The sequence below is a fragment of the Engraulis encrasicolus genome, chromosome 18, assembly GCF_034702125.1.
Source record: "Engraulis encrasicolus isolate BLACKSEA-1 chromosome 18, IST_EnEncr_1.0, whole genome shotgun sequence".
Taxonomy (NCBI): Eukaryota; Metazoa; Chordata; class Actinopteri; order Clupeiformes; family Engraulidae; genus Engraulis; species Engraulis encrasicolus.
Genome location: NC_085874.1, coordinates 734,545 through 757,999, shown reverse-complemented (window position 1 = coordinate 757,999; position 23,455 = coordinate 734,545). Strand labels below are relative to the sequence as shown.

Below are 23,455 nucleotides of genomic sequence, written 5' to 3'. Positions count from 1 at the left end.
ACACACACACACACACACACACACACACACACACACACACACACACACACACACAAGCTCAGCAACATGTAGACAAGCACGACAATGATAGAGTGGACAACGCAGTTGTTCAGGAATATTGATGCTGCTTCTGATGAAGATGATGATGATGAAGATGAGATGTTGATGATGTCTACAATCAGAGGATGAAAAAAATGGTGAGGATGATGTTAATGACGCATGTCATATGATTAGGGTGTGTCTAATGTTAATATGTAGATCTTCTTTTCAGATGACATGCACTTCAAAGATCAGTTTTGAAGGCTCGATTTCATCTAATAATCTTGCTTCAGCAACTTGTATTGGGTGAGGCCCCTTCAGCGACAGTAACGTCTGAAGAAGTCTGTTTCAAGAACAGCCCGTGATCGCTGCAGTATGGATTGGTATATACGGTCAATAACGACCATCCATTTTTTGCTGTGGTATGGTGTTTTCTACAGGGACAAAGTAAGAGATGAATTGATGTGAAACATAGGCCTACTGGATATGAAGAATGCAGGCAACCATTAACATACACAGACAAAAAACTCAAGAGGTTTGATGTTCTTTTTTATGGTCAGCAAAATAAAAGTGTACATGGACAGCAGTGAGACACACACAAATGAAAGCAAATACTTAAAAAAAGAAAGAAATGTGTGATCATTATGCTTCAATACACCTGGGCCAGACTCTCTGGTGCAGGCATATTGTATGTTTCCAAAAGGCATATCAAATATTACAACAATAACAAAAAAAGATATGTTTTATAGATATATATCTCTATATATTCTTGTCATTTGCTGGCGTGATGGAAAAGGAGTTAAATCAAAGCTTCGATATATACAGATTAGCGCCAGCTAATGTTAGCATTCCAACTCTGAAATTATTGCACCTTCGAGCCGTTAAGAGGCCCGTCATGGTTCACCCCCCGGTAAACTTCTTGTATAAAAATAGAATGAGAGCACTAAAACAACACACACACCAAACACAAGTCCTCATCATCATCTGCTTTTTTTCAGACAGGCAAATGCCGCGGCCACCTTCCAACTCCCCTCCTTGGGCCGGAGCCCGCACCGGCAGCTTAGAGAAGCAGGCTGGGTATGCACACCCTACAGTCTCTCTCACTGCATAAGGAAGGAGGGGAACAGAATGTGGCAGCAGTCACAATGGTGATATGAATGGTGTCTGATAATCTGTTTACTTTTTGGTAATATTTTCTTTTTTCTTTTTTTTTTCTTTCAGAAATTAAACATGTCCATTTGTTCATTTTGTCATTCTTGTCTTTGTCATTTGATTTCCCTCTTCGTTCCTGTTTTTTTCCCTCTTCGCTCCTGTTTTTTCCCTCCATCTCCATGTGTGGTCAGACACGCACACACGTACGCAAAGAAGGCTGGGCCTGCTCCAATCCATTGGCCTCGTCTCTTCCATCCTGCTGTCCTGGGCTGCAGCCAGGATTAAACAGCGGGTCGTTTGGGCGTGTACTCAACTCTTCTCTCTCTCTCTCTCTCTCTCTCTCTCTCTCTCTCTCTCTCTCTCTCTCTCTCTCTCTCTCTCTCTCTCTCTCTCTCTCTCTCTCTCTCTCCCTCCCTCGCTCCTACTGTCTTGTATTCCATCTTCACATGCTCACCTTTACACAAAAAAACAACATCATCGATAAAGGGGAGCCCTTTTGAAACTCCTCTGTATTTCTTTCACTCTACATCACTTTATCTTGATGTCCTTCTCGGTCTCCATCTCACTCTGATCTTGCTCTACCTTCTCTACCTTTCGCTTTCCTTCAGGAAGACTGAGAGGCGCCACTCAAATCTTTCTGGCAACTCGGTTACAAAAAACAGAGTACAAAAGAAAGACGGGAGGTTTTTGTCAGAGCAAAACAAAACAAACAAACAAAAAAAAAACAAAAGGAAACCCGCCACAGCAAACCCAGCAGCAGCGGGATTCTGAAAAAGGACCAAGAAAAATCAAACATGGCCACCGTCCGTCCATCCAACATCCGTCCTTCCACCCACCCACCCATCCATCCATCAATCAATCCATCATAGACACCTCCAGCCATGTGCCTCGTTGCCTCCCGGGCTAAATCATCACCATCATCACCATCATCATCGTCGTCGTGGTTACACCATGGTCTCCATGCCGACCAGCTTGGGCGTGAGGATGCGTGGCGTGACACCGCTGTTCAGGTCCTCTCCGAACTCCAGCAGCTGGCCCATGAAGTTGAGGTTGGGCGAGATGATGGGCCGGCGGGCCTTGACAAACTTGTAGGCATCGGTCATGGTCATCCAGGAGTGCTTCATCAGATAGGCGATGACGATGGTGGCCGAACGGGAGACCCCCGCCTGGCAGTGGATCAGCACCCCCTGGCCTGCCTGCTGCGCCTCTTCTGCACACACAAACACACACACACAAACACACACACACAATAAATACATACATCTGAAGCAGGGGTGAGTATTGACAATGGGTCCACGATTCAATGGGCATCACGACACACATGCCACGATGCAATACTATCACAATACACAGCGATACATGTATAGCAATGCATTGCGATATTTAATTCATTCATATTTTTTCAAATTTGCCAACATTATACAATAAAAATATAAAATAAAAATAAGATAGTTTACATGTACAATAGGTTACAAAATGCTACTAATCATTTAAAAAAAAAGGTTTAAACATAATAGTGATGATGGTTTAAAGCTTGGAAGCAGTTATCACATCCTATCATGTGGATGTTTCCTGGACAGAAGGGTAACAGAACTTTGATAGGACATATTGCGATACTGCCTCCTTACATTCACAATACAGTATTGTGTATCAGTATCTGTGTATCTTCATTTCTCGATTCGACACAATATCGTTATAATATCATTAAAATAGCGTTACAGCCCTAACCTGAAGCAAATGCTTTTCAGACCAGTTTGTCCCAAAAATATTTAATCAGGACGACGTGTCATGCTGACTCACTCACACTACAAGTTTTAGATGCAGCAAATTCAGTCAGTCTTCTAATAAAGTTACAAATCAATAATAAATAAAATTTGTGGTTGATATGCAGTAATTAATAGACTAAAAACAAACAAACAAACAAAATCCATACAATAGTGGCACTGGCTGTTGTTGCGGCGCCCTGACGTGTACTACTGCTGAAACATCACTGACCCTAATACACACTAAACACGGTATTAATATTATTTCCAACTAGCAATAGTATTAGTAATTATCATAATAATAGTCACCACCACCATCATCACCTTCATCGTCATCATCATCATCATCATCATAATCCATAATCTTCGTCATAATCATCATCATGATAACAACAATACCTGCCATTCTGAAGCAACTGAGCAGAGTGACTGTGAAATGAACATCTGTCAGCTTCTTGGCACCCCCCACACATAAGTGGCTAAGACACTGGGCCCTGGGTGCATTAAAACGGTGCCAGCTAAGTCATTTGTAAGCCCCTTACACGGTGAGCTGCCCCTTGTTATTGTATGCGTGTGTGTTTGGGGGGAGGGGGTGGGTATTGCGGGGGCAGAGAACACTTATAATGCAAAGGCACGTCCTACTAATTTGGGCTGACTCTGCCGGGTCACAATGCAGCAGAGAGAGAGAGAGAGAGAGAGAGAGAGAGAGAGAGAGAGAGAGACAGAGACAGAGACAGAGACAGAGAGAGAAACAAGAAGAGAAAAACAAAAAGAGATACACTGTAGTGAAAGAGACACAGACTCAAACAGATGGTGAGAGAGTGAGACCACAGAGAGATAGATAAAGAGATAGAGACTTAGAAAGAAAGAGAGAAAGAGAGAGCAAGAGCCAGCGAGCGAGAACAAGAGTATGAGAGAGCGAGACAGCGGCGCCCAAGCCAGCCCATAGGCACCCCATAGCATACCAATGAACTCGAAGGCCTCCTCAAAGTATTGGCGCAGGTTCTGCTTGTTGCTGTCGGTGGCCGGCAGCCGCTTGTAGCTGAAGAGGCCGCGGTCATAGTGGAAGAGGGGCAGGTGGGTGGTGACGTTCAGGATGAAACCTATGCCCACCCTCTGCATCAGCTCCAGATCCTGCACATAACAATCAACATTAGTCAGGGGTAGAAAGTAACTAATTGCATTTACTCAATATTGTACTTGAGTAGCTATTACGAGTACTTGGTACATTTTAAGTAGTTTTAAAAATTAATATTTTTACTTGTGCTTGAGTGCATTTTGACCCAAGTACTTTACTCAATTACAATGGAACTTGGCCTGAGTACTGTGTAAAACAATCAGACTGAGAGACAAAATAATACACAACAATCTGCCAGAAATAAAAGATTATGCAGGATTGCATACAGCATTTATACTATTTTACTTGTCCCACCTATCTTGGATGAATGTAGCCTATTGGAGGATGGCTGGTGCCAAGCAAGAGATACAGGTTGTGAAGGACAGAAACATTGAATTCACAAGAGGAACACTTATTAAAATGAACTTAGTACTTTTACTCAAATTACATTTTGATTATTTTTTCAACTTTTACTTGAGTAGATTTTTAGATAGGTAGGCCTACTTTTACTTGAATAATATTTAGACAAAATAAATACACTTTTACTTGAGTATAATTTTTCTGACATGGTATAAGTCACAGACGTTTTATTTCAGCTGAGACGTCAGGTGGCGCAATGGCATCTAATGCTCATAAATGAATTAGTAATTGGTGGTTGATATGCTGCAATGAAAATGCTTCTTAGATAGTCCACTAAAAACAAACAAAAATCCATACAATAGTGGCACTGGCTGTCATTGCGCCGCCCTGACGTGTGCTACTGCTGAAAAGTCACTGACCCGTAGACCAGAGGTGCCCAATCTGTGCCATCACAAGGCGCCCTACATGACGATATATTCCAGCCAAGGTCCCCCCTTACATGGGTTGTGCTACACATTTTTTCAGTCTTTCCCCTCTCACAACTATAGCCTTGGTCTGTGAGGCAAAGCCCCATTACAGTTTTTCTCGATTGGTTTGGCTAATTTCTTGAAAACGAGATGACATTTCTATACATTTTGGGTCATTTGGCTAAACATTCTTACACAACAGATCAGATAACTAGCTAAATTTCATATACCTCCCAAAGCTCATTCTTGAATCAGCACTAGACCTTCTCCCACATAAATGGTCAATACCATCAAAATGGCATAGATCCTTCTCAATTGCTTTGGCTCATTTGCATTCATTTAGTTCTTCTGTCAAAATAAACTGGATGGTTCAGCATAACTAAATGGATCCTCATGACTTGCTCATATTACTCCAAAAACAGTTTACCCGTGTGTCAAAGCTAAATTCCTTCCCCACATATATCATCAGTACCCCCAAAATACATTGTCCCTTTGCCATTGTGTAAGCACTGCAAGTCAAAATGGTTAGATGTTTTGTCTACGTTCAGCTAACAGATTTCGACTATGTATAAAAATGAAAAAGTGAGTGAAACCACTGAAGTTTGACAACACAGATAATTTACCAAGGACATTTATCAGTAACTTTCTTTACTGTAAATTCATATACAGAAAGTAATGCCCATATATTACAGGTTTCTCATGGGTTTTGGCTCATTTCTCAAAACAGAGATAACATTCTCAAAATAACATGGACAAATCCCAAAACAACTAGCAAATGTTCAAAACAGAATGTCGTTTTTAGCCAAATAACAGAGGAAATTGTAGTATACACAGTTGTAAAATCATTTTCTACAAACTACAATATCATCTGGCCTGTTGAACACTGTCATGAATTTACTGTTTAATGATATTCTTAAAATATTATGTCCTTGACTGTTTTGACAATTGTGTAGACTACTTTGCATATGATGACTTACACAATGAAATCATGCTGACAAGTTTTGGAGAGGGCAACCATTACACTGAGAATTGTCTAATTCGTTTAGATAAACAAGATCAATTTATTTGGAAAATGTGCTAAATGTAGGCCTATGCTCAATGTGTCAACTGTAGAGTACCTGTACATAGCCAGCTGCAGAGATGTACTAAACATTTGACACATAGCATTTGATATTTGATGAAAGCAATGAGAAATGCCATTCTGTTTTGGAAAATTGCAAGTTGGTTTGGGGATTTGTCTGTGTTGTTTTGAGAATGTCATCTCAGTTTTGAGAAATTAGCCAAACCAATCGAGAAAAACTGTAATAACAATAGCAGTCATGTTTAGAGATGCCATAGATTATTATAACGCTCTTCTCATCTTATTTTTGGTTTATTTTGGTTTACCTTAGCTTTTCAGTTTATTCAATTATTTAAATTGTTTTGTTATGCTTTTCCTGACAACCTGCCACACCCCCTACTACCCCTTTTTATTTGCTTTAGCACCACCGTGTCCCTATCTGTGTACGCCTATGCCTTGAAGAGTCAAGTAATGATACCTGTGCGTCGTGCTCGTTGCCCAGGTAGAGGAAGGGCAGGATGGGCGTCAGCTCAGCGTTCTCAATGTCGGGGGTGGAGGGCAGCGAGTGAGGTAGCGCCCCCGACAGGCTCATGGTGGAGGTGGGGGAGGTGGAGGTGGTGAGGGCCCCGGCCTCCAGGCCCTCCTGGTGCAAGTGGAGCGAGTGCTCACAGAGGGCCGCATGCTGCTGCCTGAAGGCGCTCAGGCCACCTGCCCAGGGAGGACACAGAGCACACATAAACAATATGTCTTTAAAGGAGCACTATGTAAGATGTTGCACTTCATAACAACTCGGGCAATGCTTGAATGACTAGGCAAATGAAGAATCTCAGGCCACCTGCCGAGAGAGGACACAGAGTACACAACGGGACCCCTTTGCGCAGAGCCTACAGTATGTTATAACCTCACTGTCACCAAAATTGTAATACAGTCTATTACTTACTGTAAGCCTCTCGGTAATGTCATAGCAATGTTGATATGATGTTATTGACTGTTGTTGGCGGACCTATCTGAGCAAAGAGGAGCACAATGTAAGTTGTTGGGAGTTCATTAATAACAAGCCAGGCAATGCTTAAATGACTAGGAAGAAAGAAGAATCTCAGGCTACCTGCTGAGTGGACACACATACACATGCACGCACACACACACTTTGTTAAGGTGCACTATGTAAGTTGTTCAAGTTCATGAGTCATAAGTCAGCCAATGAATCATTCGCGATTGAAGACTCTTTCAAAAACTTGTGCTGTCTGTGGGAAGGAAACCACCCTGTCCCAGGGCATAGAGTCTCACAAAGTCTTGACGTCTCACAAGATTACATATTACATTTGTACAAGGGTGTGGAGGATGTTCAAGGAGATATGGGGCCTGGGGGCTCGGGGATCCCATGAGATCTAGCTGAGCATCGGTTGAGAAATGTTCTAAGTTGCATTGTGGACCTTTCTTTTTTAAAAAGATCTTGCCTTGTTTACATTTTGAATAGAGATGAAACAGATGACGTCTGTCATGGCAACGGTGAGGCTTTTACAGTATTACAGTAAATGCACAGTGGCATCCTACAATATGTTGCTAGTAGAGATATAAAACCTGATGATCTTCTGTCAAAAAGATCTGGTTAGCATACAGATTGAATCTGTACAACTCTTGTTAAGTCAGAGTAGGGGTGGGCAAAATATTTTGGCCAAAGGGCCACATTGGGTTTAGAATATTTACAAACACACTTTGCCAATAATAAGAATGTAATGTGCGATGACATACAGTACATAGCTGGCTATTTAGCATTTAATAAGTGCTGCACATTGTAATGAAATGTATTTAGATGAACACAGAAGCATACGTATGTACTTGGCTAATCTGAAAACCCCTGTCTTGGGTAGCCATTGTAGAATGTTGGTTGAGAATATCATTTTGGACCCAAGTTAGGCCAGGCCAGATGAAATGGCTCAGTAAGCCACATGTAGCCCTCTGGCCTTAGTTTGCCCACCTCTGCTCTAGTGTATTCATCTCTAGATTGCCATTATGAATTCTGAATTCAGAAGACTGCAAGTTTGAATTCAGAAGACTATTTGACCTGTCCACACAGTAGCAGTATGACTACGCACAACGCATGCCGGACAGACAAACAATAGGACAAATACAAACAGACAAACCCACCGATGGTCACAACATTCTACATCTCCAATCCCCACACAGACACTATGCACACACACAGTGATACATTAACCAAAGTAGGACACACACACAAAGAAAAATGTTGGCACATATGGTATCCATACCATTCACAAACAATGTTTCAACCATTTTGCTCAAAGCCTATGTTATAACCTTTCTCTCACCAAAATAGTAATGACCAGGCCTTAATCTGTTATTTAAGGCTCTTGGTACTGTCGTAGCAATATTGTTATGATGTAGTTGAGTGTTTTTAGCAATGATTGAATGGGCCCATCTGCACAAAGAGGCGACGCCGCGACACTAACTCAGTTCACGTGGTGGTCTAAATATGACCCGTTTACAGAGAATAAAGTGTGTTAATACAGGTAATGAGGTGTTGCTGCATTGCAATAATCGTGGACTTAATCTACCAATGTCAAAATGATGCTTTGTTGTTGGATTGGCATAATCTCACCCCCAAATCTCATCCCTAATCTGGTAAAACGGATCGTCAGAAATCCAAAAGCAGATTGTTTTTCAAATATATCTTATGCTCTTTTGTCCAGATTGTCACGTTACAAACACAGACACACAGACAGACAGACAGACAGACAGACAGATAGACACACACACACACACACTCAAACACACACACACACACACACACACACACACACACACACACACACACACACACACACACACACACACACACACACACACACACACACACACACACACACACACACACACACACACACACACACCCCTGATCTTTGGCAAGGGTGTAGTGGTAAGATCAGAGGTTGATAAACTATGCATTTAGCAGTCAGGGTGAGCTGAATGCACTTTTGTGAGGCACGTGTGCCAGAAATCGTATAAAGCTATGGTGATGTTGGGCCTTTATAGATTATTCAGCCATTTCCTTTCTTTACACATTTTCTTCCTCTTCCTTATGTATACAATTTGAGTGTTAAGCTCATGCTGGCACTGTATAAGCTTTCTCACCACACGTTTCCACAGACGGATCGCAGAAGGGAGATTTGCTTTTTATTTGAATTTGGCAGTTTGAGTGACATTATCCTCCCCCACTCTTACATTTTGCATGCACAACGTCATGTGAGAGTTGGTATACTAGCCCAGTTCCCTGGAACTGGTTCATATGATTCGTAACACATACAGTAGTCCTCCAGTGGCCCTGCGCTTGCTGTACTAAGGTGAATGAATCTTGAGTTCCAGTGAAATGTGACACTGGAACAAGCAACAAAAAAAAGAAAAAAAGAACAAGGAAACAGCAAGTTTGATGTGCAGTATCTGTCTACAACTGTTTTATATCTCCCTTGCAAAGAAGGTTAATGGTCTTTTAGCACCTGAGCTACAAAAAAGATTAAATCTTGTTTTCTTGGCGGCTGGATTAATAAATGTTGGATTGGAGAGAGGGATGGGTCTGACTGACTTCTTAGCTCAATTTCTGTCTTGTGTCAATGTCCAAATAAGACAAGTCAACACAAGACAATGAAAGACACTGACATTTTACACAAAATAGACTTCACTTTTTAATAACCAGAGTGTACTCTGGTAAGTTAACGTTCATTCGAAATAGTACAAGCACAAGCGAGTGCATGTAAGCACACACGCACGCATGCACGCTGTAAAGGTACTGCATATCTGCTTTTAATTGCAATAATCCTTCATTGCATCCCTGTTTTGGCACGAGGCCCAGATTGCACCAGTTGTAATATATGGCCCTCATCTGAAGACGCTAGCCTGCTTCCTGACTGCACTGACAATGAAGGCACTGCTGCCCTGTATACATCCAGCGTTGAGAGAGAGAGAGAGAGAGAGAGAGAGAGAGAGAGAGAGAGAGAGAGAGAGAGAGAGAGAGAGAGAGAGAGAGAGAGAGAGAGAGAGAGATTTTTTGCCAAATCACCCAACATCCAATACAAAAAGGAACTACGAGGTGGATTTCAGTTTCAAAATTCGACTCGGGCAAGCATAGATGACACCTTGACTTTGCTTTACACACAATGAGCAATGCTGTGTAACACAGTGGTATCTCAGGTACTTTCCATTGGTGACAGTTATATACACTGTTACACAGTAATTGTTTTCACTTTAATTCAACACTTGGAGAGTTGATTTTACATCTTTTAGAGTGCATTTTGTCCCAGAGTATTGAATCAACACTGCAGAAAAAAACATGGTACTGAGGGGGCACGAAGGAAACACCGTGATAATATTCCTCCACCGTGTGTGTTATTAACTTCAATAAACACAGTTTGCATACGAGTTGTCTCGAAAGGTCAACTTGGATAGGCATTGGGTAAGCACCGTTGTGGTGTGTGTGTGTGTGTGTGTGTGTGTGTGTGCGTGTGTGTGTGTGTGCGTGTGTGTGTGTGTGTGTGTGCGTGTGCGTGTGCGTACGCGCATGTGTGCATGTGTGCGTGTGAGTGAGGAATGACTGTCTTTCTTCCTCTTTTGAGACTTTCACTGTGGACAATTGGATATTTAGCTTCATGTTTTCCCCCATATTCAACTCAATTCAACATGTATTACGGAACCTCAGTAAGGTCCCTATTATAAATAAAGAAATAAATTCAATAAAAGGGAGATTTGAAAACACAAATCCTTAATTAGACCACACCTACTCCCAAGTACAGCAAATGTTGTAGGTCGTTGATGTATGTGAAAGTACTTGGGTTTTCAAAGCCTTGTTTTTAAAGGGGCTCTAGGTAGGATTAAAAGTTTAATCAATCACTGTCCCGAGTCAGCCGGTGCTTATTTGAGTCATTAGTAGGTGAACAATGACTCTTGCGACCACTTCCACTTCCACCCCAAATGCAACTTTTGGCAGAGCGGTCCGAACGAGTGTTGTGTAAACACTTCTCATACGAAAAATCACTTTACATACTGTATTCATATTTGTATCAACTGCTGCCATTCCGTGATGAAAAACATTCTCACAGCGAGTTTGTTTCAATAGCATTTTTTCATGACTGTGTAAACGACGTCATCCTACATTGTGCCCCTTTAAAGAAAGCAGGTTAGGCTGGGTATGGAACTGCAACTCAGACTACTAGCAGTAAAAGTTTGCTTGAAGAATGAACACACACACCCCTCTAGGTCACACTTCACTTCACTCTGCATAACATTACATGGTGATACAGATACACAACAAAAGACAGTATGTCTTGATTTACTGTAACCATGATAGGCTTTGTGATAGGAGAATGATCTTGATCTTGACTTTTACATCCAGAGAGACTGGAGAGCATGTCAGGATTTGGCACATAGAACTCATTTCTGTCTGTCTGGCCTACAAAGTAATGCAACATCATTTAACCAGTTGCATTTCTAGGCCAGACGGTCATGCGTGCAGCACAGGTGGCCAGAAGTGTCGTTAAAGTTCAGAAATTGTGAGAATCTTGCCAAAAACAAGTAAGCAGTTTAATGGAAGTCCCAAGTGTCAGGGAAAGCAAAGGCTCACAGTGCCACAATGTACAGAATGATCATCCAGCACAGCAATATATATTTTTAAAATCTACACGGTAACTATTATTGGCAACATTTTTATTGCGGTTTAACGGTATACCAGTTATTGTCACACCCCTAGTTTTAACGCAAAGAGCGCAGGTTCGAATTCTTCAATGGACAACAAACTGACCTCCAGTGATTCCTTCCTGTCCTGTCAACAGTACCAGAGAGACACAACCAAAGGGCAGATCCACACAAGAGAAAAAAAAGTAAAACGCACTCAGCACTTCTGAGGTTGACACCAAACAGCAGGACCAGACATAAAATGAAGAGAAAAAATCTGGTGCCACACCGATATCTTATAATCTTATGATATTTAAAATTTTGCATTTTGAGACTTTCGAAGCTTTTCGAAGACAAGCGTCTTCATCAGAGTCCTCAGAGGAGGCAGATCCACACACTTCCTAGTTACATATTTCTGAGACAGGAACACAGCAGTGGTGTGCCAAAAGTTGCCATGGCCAGATCGATTTGTAGACACAGCCATCAACGACTTACAGGGCAAAAGACCATCAGGGAGCAGTTACAGATATTGGATATCACAAAGATTCTATGGAATCCTGGTATCTGTTTCTCTGCCCCTAGAACAATAACAACCTACCCACATAAAGGCACAGTACACATAAAGGAAATAGGTCAGCATTTTGGATATTGACCTTTTGAAGAACAATAACAAAGACAGAGAGAGGGAGCCAGACAGAGAGCGAGAGACAGCGAGCGAAAGAGAGAAATGCACAAAAAAAACAGTGACAGAAAAAGATTTCACCTTTCCTCTTTTTAAATCTAAGGGTGAAAGTTTATACATTTCCATCACAACCTGTCCACCTAAAACAACCCATTACAGTAATGTGCCAGTTCCATGGCCAATATTACAGTACTACTCCTTGGCCAATGACCATGATGTCAGCAGTACAATAATATGCACCTATGCCAGTGTTTCTCAACCTTTTTTTAGGCGAGGCACCCTTTCAATTTCAAAAAATTTCAAGGCACCCCCTACCAACAAGCCGTAACATGGCATCGCATCTGATACCATACAAGCTTAGAAAAGTAGCCTAACACATTTGGAGACGCCACACGACCTAGCCTACGTTCGAAGTTGCAGCTGACTGGGACGACCTATATATACTTTATTGTGCGTAACCGGCAAATGAAATATTCCACTGACTAGCATTAACTTAACTCAATTTAGATAGATATGTATTACCTACACCCCTGTTGAGAAACACTGACCTATGAAATTCAACACAGCACAGTATTGATTCTGCTATATAAAGGCCCCAGCGGCCAATTTAACCTCAAAGTGTAACTGAGAATCAGTTTGACAGTACAGCAAAAAGCAAACGATTGAGTGAAACAAGTCTATGTCCAAACTCTTCAAGAACAGAAAGAGCTGAATGGGAGAAGAGAAGAGAAGAGAAGAGAAGAGAAGAGAAGAGAAGAGAAGAGAAGAGAAGAGAAGAGAAGAGAAGAGAAAAGAAGAGAAGAGAAAGATAAGAGGTTACAGTAAGATACGAAATGAGAGCAAGGGCTGTGTATTATGGCGATGGGAAAGTTATTCCCGCAGCAGGATCTAGTCTATCTGAACCCCACCCCCTCTCTCATACACACATACACACACACACACACGCAGACACAGATATAGATAGAGACACAGAGACGCACACACACGCTCTCTCCACCACACACACACTCACACACTACACACACACACACTACCCCATTCCCCCCCCCCCCCCCCCCACACACACACACAGACACACACTCGCTCACTGACACCCAAACGCACACGCCTGCCTCGCCTCCTGCTCGCTGCCCCGCACCAAAGATGGAGTGGATGGCGGTGGCCCAGGAGCTCTGTGCCACTGCTATAAGAATAGAGCTCGCCAGCCCACTATAAGAATAGAGCCGGCTCGCCAGAGCCCACTACGTCACAACAGCTGCTGTCCCACACAAGGCCTCTGAAGTGTCACCACACATAGCACCTCACAGTCAAAAAGTCAAGCTGAAATGTACAGTATGTGTACATGCATGTACAGTATATGTACAGTGCTTATTCTATTTATTATGTAACCTGTGCCACCATTGAAGAGGACATTTTGATCTCAGTGGATCTTACATAGGCCTACTGTATAATACTGTGTGTGTGTGTGTGTGTGTGTGTGTGTGTGTGTGTGTGTGTGTGTGTGTGTGTGTGTGTGTGTGTGTGTGTGTGTGTGTATGTGTGTGTGTGTGTGCGTGCGTGCGTGCGTGCGTGCGTGCGTGCGTGCGTGCGTGCGTGTACATTGCATGTGCTTGTGTGTCTGCATGTCAATGTTTTCCAAGTGTGTGGTGTAGTTGTATGTGTATGTGTATGTGTATGTGTATGTGATATGTCATGTACACAGTACATCTGCCATATGTTTCAGAGCAACATATCATATCCTTTGGCTCAGAGCAGAGGGCACTTCTCGCTCCCGTCTCCTTTTAATATCCCGGGCTGGCAGCGGCGTACGAAATACCCCAACGCAGACACAACAAGCTGCCCTTTCATCAGCACTATGTTTAGCACAGGCGCTATCTGTGGCTATGCAAATGACTGTTTGTTTTGACAACTGAAAAGGCTTTTCTGTTTTACAGGGGCAACAGGGAGAAAGAGTCAGGTGCGATTATTATTAGTGAGTGCACAAAAGAGAGGAGAGGAGAGGAAAGGAGAGGAGAGGAAAGGAGAGGAGGAGGAGGAAGAGGAAGAGTGGAATGGAAAGATAAGGAGAGGAGAGGAGAGGAGAGGTGGAAGAGGAAGAGGAAGAGGTACTGGAGGGGGAGGATAAGGACAGGAGAGGAGAGGAGAGGAGAGGAGAGGAGAGGAGAGGAGAGGAGAGGAGAGGAGGAGGAGAAGGAGAGGAGAGGAAGAGTAAAGGGGATGGTTTGGTTGTCAGAGAGAGGAGGCATAGTTTCAGAAGGAGAAGAAAGGAATGAGTAAAGAAGAAGAGAGTAATAGAGGAGGAAGAAGAGGAGACATGGGGAGAGGAGGAGAGAAAAGAAGAGAGTAGAATTATGGAGGGAAAGAAGATAGAGAAGAGGAGAGTGATATGACTGAATGGACAGGAGCTGCTGGTAAAACAGTACGGCAGAAAAAGCAAAACTGTAATTTCCTCCATGGGGAGTTTGTAACAGCATACCCTACAGACAGACAGACAGACAGACAGACAGACAGACAGACAGACAGACAGACAGACAGACATGGGCACTGAGGATAGAGGCTGTGTGATAGTAAGCACAAAGAGCAGACATGAACATGACGGACAGACAGACAGACAAGCCGACAGACAGAAACCAAAAGTCGTGGCCAAATGGTAGGGCATTCGTCTACCATGCGGCCGACCCGGGTTCGATTCCCGGCCCGGATCCTTTGCCAGCCCTTCCCCGTCTCTCTCTCCCCACTCGCTTCCTGTCACCACCTTCACTGTCCCATCATGAATAAAGTCAAAAAGACCAACAAAAAAAGAAACTGAAAGACAGATGCTAGCACAGAGAATAAAGACTGTAGAGGAGGATAAGGTAGATAGACTATTGTATTTGTATAGGAATGAGCACTGAGGGTACCTCTGAATGCCAGTATTTGGAAGCACAGTGCATTCAGTGTCAACATGATAGATAGATAGATAGATAGATAGATAGATAGATAGATAGATAGATAGATAGATAGATAGATAGATAGATAGATAGAGAGATAGAGAGATAGATAGATAGATAGATAGATAGATAGATAGATAGATAGATAGATAGATAGATAGATGCAGATTATCATCCTCAGACAAGACTATTGTATCACTCAGTAAGATAAATGGAGACAGAGATAAACCTTTTTTAAACCATCATCTCATCTCATCACATGACATCGCAGCTCATTCCCCGTCAGGCAAAAGCCAGGGACAGCTTACTGTACCTTTCAGGATAATGGGGGGGTCCTTCCCTAGCCAAGTACACCAGAGAAACCTGGTTAGCAGTAGAGAATATTTTTGCCCGAGTTGGTCTAGTGCTGCACCATTGGAGATAACTTAGAGAGGGACTCAAAATCTTCCCTCCAAGCACAGCGCTCTACCTCTGTAGTCAGTTTTGTGCAGTTTGACAGCTTGAGCCAGTTTGAAGGCCAAGCATTGATTCCAGTGGAGGCTATACGTTTCATGTTTCATCTTATTTACCAAGACTTCCCTTCCCTGCCATAGACCTTTCTTTAGGTAAAACCCATCTCATTTATACTCAGGCATCACCAGGAACAGCTCAGCTTCACTGTACCTCTCAGGATGATGGGATCTTTCCATTCTGCGATAAGCTTTTTGGGTAACACTTTATTTTAGGGATACATCTATTAGCACTAATACATACAATGCCTGTATAAGTAACTTGTAAAGGGCAGATTATAGTTCAGCAACGGCGCCCGTTGATGTTATAGATCTGCGCACAAGGTCTCATGTCGTTAGCCACATTTGGCTACATAGCTACAAGGCTACAGTACAGTAGTCAGACTGCAGGCATTGTGCCGCGAGTGCGTACTAATTCAGTCATTGTAGCTTCATTTATTTACAAACACTAGAAAGAAAGCGTTCGTATTTCACAGAATACTGACAGTTTTGCTCTAGTAAACTACTGGAGAACTTTGCTGTCACGACAACAAGGAAGTAGCGAGACGACCAATCACAGCGCCTTTTCTCTTTTCTAGTCAGGATTTTCTTGAGGCGCGCGACGACGGTTGCAGAGCCTCTGCGCGGGGTAGTGGTTGAGCACAGACGGTTGCACAGGCTCTGCAACCGTCAGCGCCAATAAGTATAAATTGGCCTTAAGGCATGTACAAAGCAAAATCAAACATTTGTTAGGCATGTATTCGCAAATGTCTTGTTCGTGCACAATAAGGGATTTATTACCAATTTAACCTTAGTAAGGACCTAGTAGGCCTCAGCGTTTGCTTAGTACATGCCTTACAAGTTACTTATGCAGGCATTAACATTGTATGTATTAGTGCTAATAGATGTATCCCTAAAATAAAGTGTTACCGCTTTTTTTGTTGGCAAAACTGTTCTCATTTCTCCTCAGGCACAAGCCAGGGACAGCTCACTGAACCTTTCAAAATGATGTGTCCTTCCCCTTCCCTGCGATTAACTTTTTTTTAAAGCAAAACCCATGTAATTTCTACTCAAGGACACCACAAGGAATAACACACAGTATACCTTTCAGGACAATGGGGTCCATCTGTGCAACGAACATTTTTATAAGCCAAAACACATCTCATTTGCACCTTTCAGGATGACGGGGTCCTTCCCCTCCTCACAATAAACTTTTTTCAGGCAAAACTCATCTCATTCCTACTCAGGCACCAGCCAGGGAGCGTTCAACTTTCCTACACAATACCTTGCCTTCTCCGTGACGAACCTTTCTGTAGCCAAAAAAACCTTGCCTCGTTTCTAATCAGACACCACCAAGGACAGCCCAGTTTCCCTATACCTTTCAGGACGATGGGGTCCTTCCCTTCCCTGCGTAGGGACTCCAGCACCACGTGTAGCGGCTGGGCGACGCTCAGCCTGGCCGGCTCGGCCGTGCTCTCGTCGTACACAACGATCTCTTTGGAAAAGAGGCCGCGGAAGGAGTCCTTGCCCTCCTCGTCAGCACGGCAGGAGATGAGGTCCAGCACGGTGATCTTGCCCTGCTGCAGGCGCCGGCGGCTGATCTTGTCTGAGCAGTTGATGTGCACAGCACCCTGGATGTGGCTCTTGTTGTACTCCATGAAGGGCCGGCAGTCGATGAGGATGACCCCCGGCTGGGAGCCCGACATGGGCAATGCGTGGCCCATGGGGCAGCGGCCCAGCCGCTTGGCCAGCTCATTGGGGTGGATCACCCGGTAGGCGGGCCTGCCGGATGTCGAGGAGGCGGAGGCTGGTAGCGACGGAGGCGGTGGTGGCAGGGCATGGTCGCGCTCGCGCTCTGTGGAGGTGAGACTGGGGGCGCTTAGGGCCTCACTGTGGCCCACGATGGAAGACGAAGGCCCAGCACCACCAACTCTGAAACCACCACTCCCGCCACCACCTCCGAACCCGCCAGCACCACCACCGGCATGGGTACTGAGGTCGGGGCTGCTGGCGCTGACTTGCTGCTGCTGGGTGTGGTGGTGGTGGTACGAGTAGGAGTGCTGCTGCTGTTGAGACTGCTGCTGCGTCCGGCTGCTGCTGCCGCTGGCGTCCTTCTCGTAGGTGCTCACCGTGCAACAGCTGGCACTGCTACAGCCACACGTCAGGGAGCGCGTGGAGCCGCTAGACGAGGGCATATACGTCAGGTTGCTGCCACTGCTGGCCCGGATCTTCACCACGGTGGTGCTGGTGATGATGGCCGTGCTGCTCTCCTCCGTTTTGGTGAGAGTGGTTGTCGCAGAGACGGCGGTGGTGGTGGCGGCAGCGGCGACGTCCAGGTAGCTGGTGGCGTGATGGGTGGTGGTGGTGGCGTGGTGGGTAGCGGTGGTGGCGTGGTGGGCGTGATGGCTGGTGGTGGTGGTGGTATCCAGGCAGAGATGGAGTTCCTGAGGTCGGATAGCCCTTCTGGGTAGCGCCACCACAATTCTGTCGTCGAGGGGAGACGGAGGCATGGGGGAGGCTGAGGGGCGCGCGGGACTATGGAGAACTCAAGAAGAGGGGAGCCGGCCTGAACGAGGGAGGCAGGAGGTGAGGGAGAGGGAGGACATGAAACATGAATTGCATGTATAAATTGGCACACTTTTTAGAAGATAATATATCTCTTTAGACAAGGATGGTAACAAAATACTTAAAAAGACTTAAAATAATTTTTAAATGCCACAGAAAAATGGAGCATTGCACTGTTCCATGGTCTAACAAAATAACTTTAAACTCGTCATCGCCCCATCATACTTTTGCTGTTATCAAAATGGAAATGTCCAAGTCGTAATGTATTATGAAAGGCCCCGTGTAATGTCATAGTACGTAGCACTATGATTCAAGTGTTTTCAATAATCAGTAGAGTTCCACTATGGCTTTATGAGAGTACAATGAAACTTTACATTTGAATTGTGTGTGTGTGTGTGTGTGTGTGTGTGTGTGCGTGCGTGCGTGCGTGCGTGCGTGCACGTGTAAGCACAGAGATGTATTCAGAAGTAAAGGTGAGGATTTCAGATTTGAGCAAATAAATTAGAGGGAGATTTCCCAGCTTTGGCCAGTTGCCGCATGCCTGGGTATGGGTACACTACAGTGTAGTTTGCTTAGCTCACAGCCACTTATTGAGTGCTACTGCCACACACACACACACACACACATTCACACACACACACACACACACACACACACACACACACACACACACATTCACACACACGCGCGCACACGCACGCACGCACACACACACACACGCACACACGCACACGCACACACACACAAATGAAATATCACCCCCTGTGCACAGGAAATGAAAACGGATGGCACACCACTGAGGCACTGGCCACATGCACACCATGGAGTCTCGACTGAAATTGTGACTAAATAACCGTGGAGGGGCTAATAACAAACCTCGCACATGTCATCATACAAAGCGTTTGATGTCACACGAAATTGATTACACATCATTAAATCCCTGACGTGTCCTCCGGACGGGTCAAGCCGGGACTGATCCCCAGACACACTGTCTGGTGAGTGTGTGCTGCGTTTCAATTAGTATTTTCATCTCGGAGAAGATGAAACACTGCAGCGTAACACGCCGCATTCTGTGCGCCTTTTCCGGCAAGCTGTGTCTCCAACGGGCTCCGTTTAGCGCCACTTCATGGCTGTTTGGTACGCTTGTTATCTAACCCGTAATTTCCTCACGCCCAATCGTTAACTAATTCGCGCCTATCCATGTCTGTCGCCCGACCCCATCAAGTCCATGTCATAACTGCATAGCCAGGCAGCAGGCAGAGCCACATAGGGGGAAACACTGAGCCGGCATGTGGACGTGCTGTGAATACAGTAGAGACGCTCCGTTCTGTCATTATTTAGCCCGATACGGCAAGTGTGCTCATTATTTGAGATCAGAGGTGAATGTTCTCTGTGTGAAATCCGAAATAATGTTGTCAATACATTGACATGACGCTGATCGAGTTTTTATTATTAAAATATTGCCAACATCTGGACATCTGCGTGCTTAACCGAACGGAGACAGGTGATCACTGGGAACTGTTATCTGTTTAGAGCCATGGCAGTATATCCTAAAAAAAAGTGTTCTCAGCCATGAACAAATAGCCTAACATGTAACCACTATTACATTAGCATCAAAATAAAAGTAGTAACATCAGAATAACATGACAGGTAGACTTCACAATATTTAAAACGCCATGGCACGACAGACGGAACATTGCGCCGTGCCACAGTCTAACAAAATCTTAACTTTAAAATAAAACTTGACATAGGTCTACAAATTAAACATCACTGGACGGACTTACCTTTGTAAATAAATATAACCTCCACTGGGTGAGGGGCGAGTGTCGGCTATTTAGTCTACAATCAACAACGCTGACTCAACGGAGCCCGTCCCAGAGCTGTGGATCCGCAACATTTTTACTTTTGCTACGCTCAAAGCATTATACTACACAAGAGGGTCACCCTGCCTACCGGAGTTGCTAGCATAGGCTATAATCCGATTGGCATAAGCACGAACCAATGAAGGACGTTGAAATATTAAAGTCACACTGTATAAAAAGTGAGAACACCAACCCCAGGATGGGAGGGAGTTTGCCCTGTGTAAAGTCAGCTTTCTCAGAGAGCCGTCGAGTGAGGGGAGCAATGCGTGCGAGCGCAGGGGTGATGTCATTGGCAACCAATCAAAAGCCTCTCATAGGCCGGACCAAGCCACCGAAAAGGCTCCCGAGCTTTCAGAATGGGCCAACAGAATGAAACGCAACAGCAACAGTCAAAAAATATAGGCAAAGGAGGAGGGCCTTCTCCCGTGACGTAGACTGTAACCTGTCTTCTCCATGTGTCTTTTTTACCCAAATGGTTAACCATTCATACAGCCCATTCATTCATCCAAGCTCCACAATGTCGTTTCATGACTCGACTGTTTGTGGAAGCCTATAACAGAAAAAAGTATTGACACGTGTCCGTCTATTTTGTAAATATAAAGTATCCTAGGTCTACTAGGGCATCGACTTACAGTAGGCTATATTGTGTGGCAGTAGCCATCTCATCTAATCAAAATAAAACATGACTAGCTGGAATTACACAGTCAGCACACTAATGCAGTCAGATTTGTACAGCAGCCTATGTATGTCACATAAATGAGTAGCATACACCCCTCACATTTGTGCAGATTTGCAAGTACCGGTATATCTTTTCATAGGAACACATTAAAGAAATTTCACTTTGACATAATGATTAGTGACCTGTTAACAACATATATGTGACGGAGGTCATCTTGCACCTGTTCACCCCCCTCGGGGATCGAACGTGCGACCTCGTCAACTACAACGGTTCGGCAATGGGAGACACAGTACGATACCGCTGGGCCAAGAGACTAGTCTCTCGGCCCAACGGCACGAGACTGTATGAAGCTATCGGAGGGAGGTTTACCAACGTTCCACGCCAACTCTGTGCTAGTTAGCCTCCGTTACACTCTCCCCCTTAAACCTCACTCCCATCCGGGTCATACGGCACCACTGTGATGGAGGTCATCTTGCACCTGTTCACCCCCCTCGGGGATCGAACGTGCGACCTCGTCAACTACAACGGTTCGGCAATGGGAGACACAGTACGATACCGCTGGGCCAAGAGACTAGTCTCTCGGCCCAACGGCACGAGACTGTATGAGGCTATCGGAGGGAGGTTTACCAACGTTCCACGCCAACTCTGTGCTAGTTAGCCTCCGTTACATATATAACTGCTTACGTTTGTTGTTCACACACAAAGAATGAAAATACAGCCATTAATGTTTGAACATGTAGGCTACCCACAAAAGTGAGTACACCCTAGATTATAATCCGGTAGAGAAGGGGCCGTGTTGGCCCTAACCGTCTCGTGGTAACCAAGTGAGTTTTACAAACAGTGTATCATCTGGCTAGTGAAGCATGGTAGTGGGACTGACATGGTTTGGGGATACATGAATGCCGTCAACATTGGAAATCTGAATTACACCTAAAAGTAACATGCACGTCAACATCATGCACTGTGACTGCTGAAGCAGATCATGATACTCTCCATAGGATTTCATTCAAATTTCACACCAATCTATTTAAGCCAGGTGCAGACTCAAAATATAAAAGTTCAACATAAAGAAAGGTTGAAACACACACCGATTACCTCCCTTTTAATCCCTTTTCATTTCGAGACGATTCGGGTCAACACGGCACCTTCTCTACCGGATTTTAATCTGGGCTGTACTCACTTCTTTTTAAGCCCAACTGGGGAACTCCAACTCCCATTGTCATTGTGACACAGCACTCCACAGCACACAAGTACACACTGCACGCAACAAAATTGCATTTATGCTTCACCCGTGCAAGGGGGCAGCCCCCAATGGCGCCTCAAGGGGAGCAGTGCGGTGGGACGGTACCATGCTCAGGGTACCTCAGTCATGGAGGAGGATGGGGGAGAGCACTGGTTATTTATTCCCCCCACCAACCTGGCGGGTTAGGAGTTGAACCAGCAACGTTTGGGCTGCAAGTCTGACGCCCTAACCGCTTACCCATGACTGTCCATGACCTACCCATGACTTTTGTGGGTAGGCCTACATGTTCAAACACTAATGGCTGTATTTTGATTTTTGTGAGTGAACAACAAATTTAAGCAGTTATATATGTTGTTAACAGGTTACTAATAATTGTGTCAAAGTGAAATTTCTTTATTGTTGTCATCTGAAAAGATATACTTACAAATCTGCAAAAATGTGAGGGGTGTACTAACTTATGTGACATAATGTATTAATACTGGGCATACAGTGTTGGGTTGGGCACACTAACACACAGCCTATTGTAATAAGATAGGCCAAGTTAGCCTACATTGCACATGTTTATAGTGATAATACAAAAGTCTTCTACCCTCTTCCATTTCTATCTATTATATTATTTATTTCATTTTACATGCCTTTCTCATCGCTACATTAGTGGTAGTAAACAGAGATGTTTGGCCATGAGCTTCCAGGATATACATGCAACTGGTGGATCTCTCTCTCTCTCTCTCTCTCTCTCTCTCTCTCTCTCTCTCTCTCTCTCTCTCTCTCTCTCTCTCTCTCAATGCCTCAAAAGCCCACCTCAATCCCATGATACATACCACAGTTAAACCTACCCCCCATCAAAAGTTATAAATTGCAAGTGTGCACGTCTAAAATTAGCCACCCAGCATCCTTGAACAATGTGGGATGTTTATTGCTTTGGCTTTTCTTAGTGGAGGTGCCACGTACCATCGTTTCTCTCTCTCTCTCTCTCTCTCTTTCTCTCTCTCTCTCTCTCTCTCTCTCTCTCTCTCTCTCTCTCTCTCTCTCTCTCTCTCTCTCTCTCTCTTTCTCTCTCTCTCTCTCTCTCTCTATGTGTAGGCCTATGTGTGTGTGTGTGTGTGTGTGTGTGCGAGCATGTGCACATGCGCACACACATGCATGCGCGTGTGTGTGTGTGTGCATGGACGGAGGGGTATAGGGACTGTGTGTGTGTGTGTGTGTACACACGCGGTGGAGTAAGCACCCTCTAAATAAGACCTTATAATGTAGGCTATAGTGTTTCGAAGGACCCGTGTGTAATGGACTCTCCCCTCTCCTTTCAGGAAGCATGGTGCATAGAGATGATCCGGCCAGCCAACAAATGGGTTAGTTATCAGGGGCC

General features: G+C 44.4%; 1 protein-coding gene across 2 annotated transcripts; it reads right to left on the bottom strand.

Annotated features, from left to right (window-relative positions):
- Positions 1 to 575: 575 nt before the first annotated feature.
- On the bottom strand, positions 576 to 20,519 carry dusp10 (dual specificity phosphatase 10). Of its 2 annotated transcripts, none has more exons than XM_063222708.1 (5): positions 20,361 to 20,519; positions 17,119 to 18,306; positions 6,437 to 6,666; positions 3,920 to 4,088; positions 576 to 2,401 (listed from the first exon to the last, which is right to left on the bottom strand). In XM_063222708.1, exons 2-5 carry the CDS (start codon positions 18,248 to 18,250, stop codon positions 2,136 to 2,138), a joined length of 1,797 nt encoding a protein of 598 aa, XP_063078778.1. In that variant the 5' UTR covers positions 18,251 to 18,306; positions 20,361 to 20,519; the 3' UTR covers positions 576 to 2,135. The 2 variants fall into 2 exon arrangements, with proteins under 2 accessions (XP_063078778.1, XP_063078777.1); XM_063222707.1 differs by lacking the exon at positions 20,361 to 20,519 and adding an exon at positions 20,090 to 20,352.
- Between the last annotated feature and the right edge of the window lie 2,936 nt (positions 20,520 to 23,455).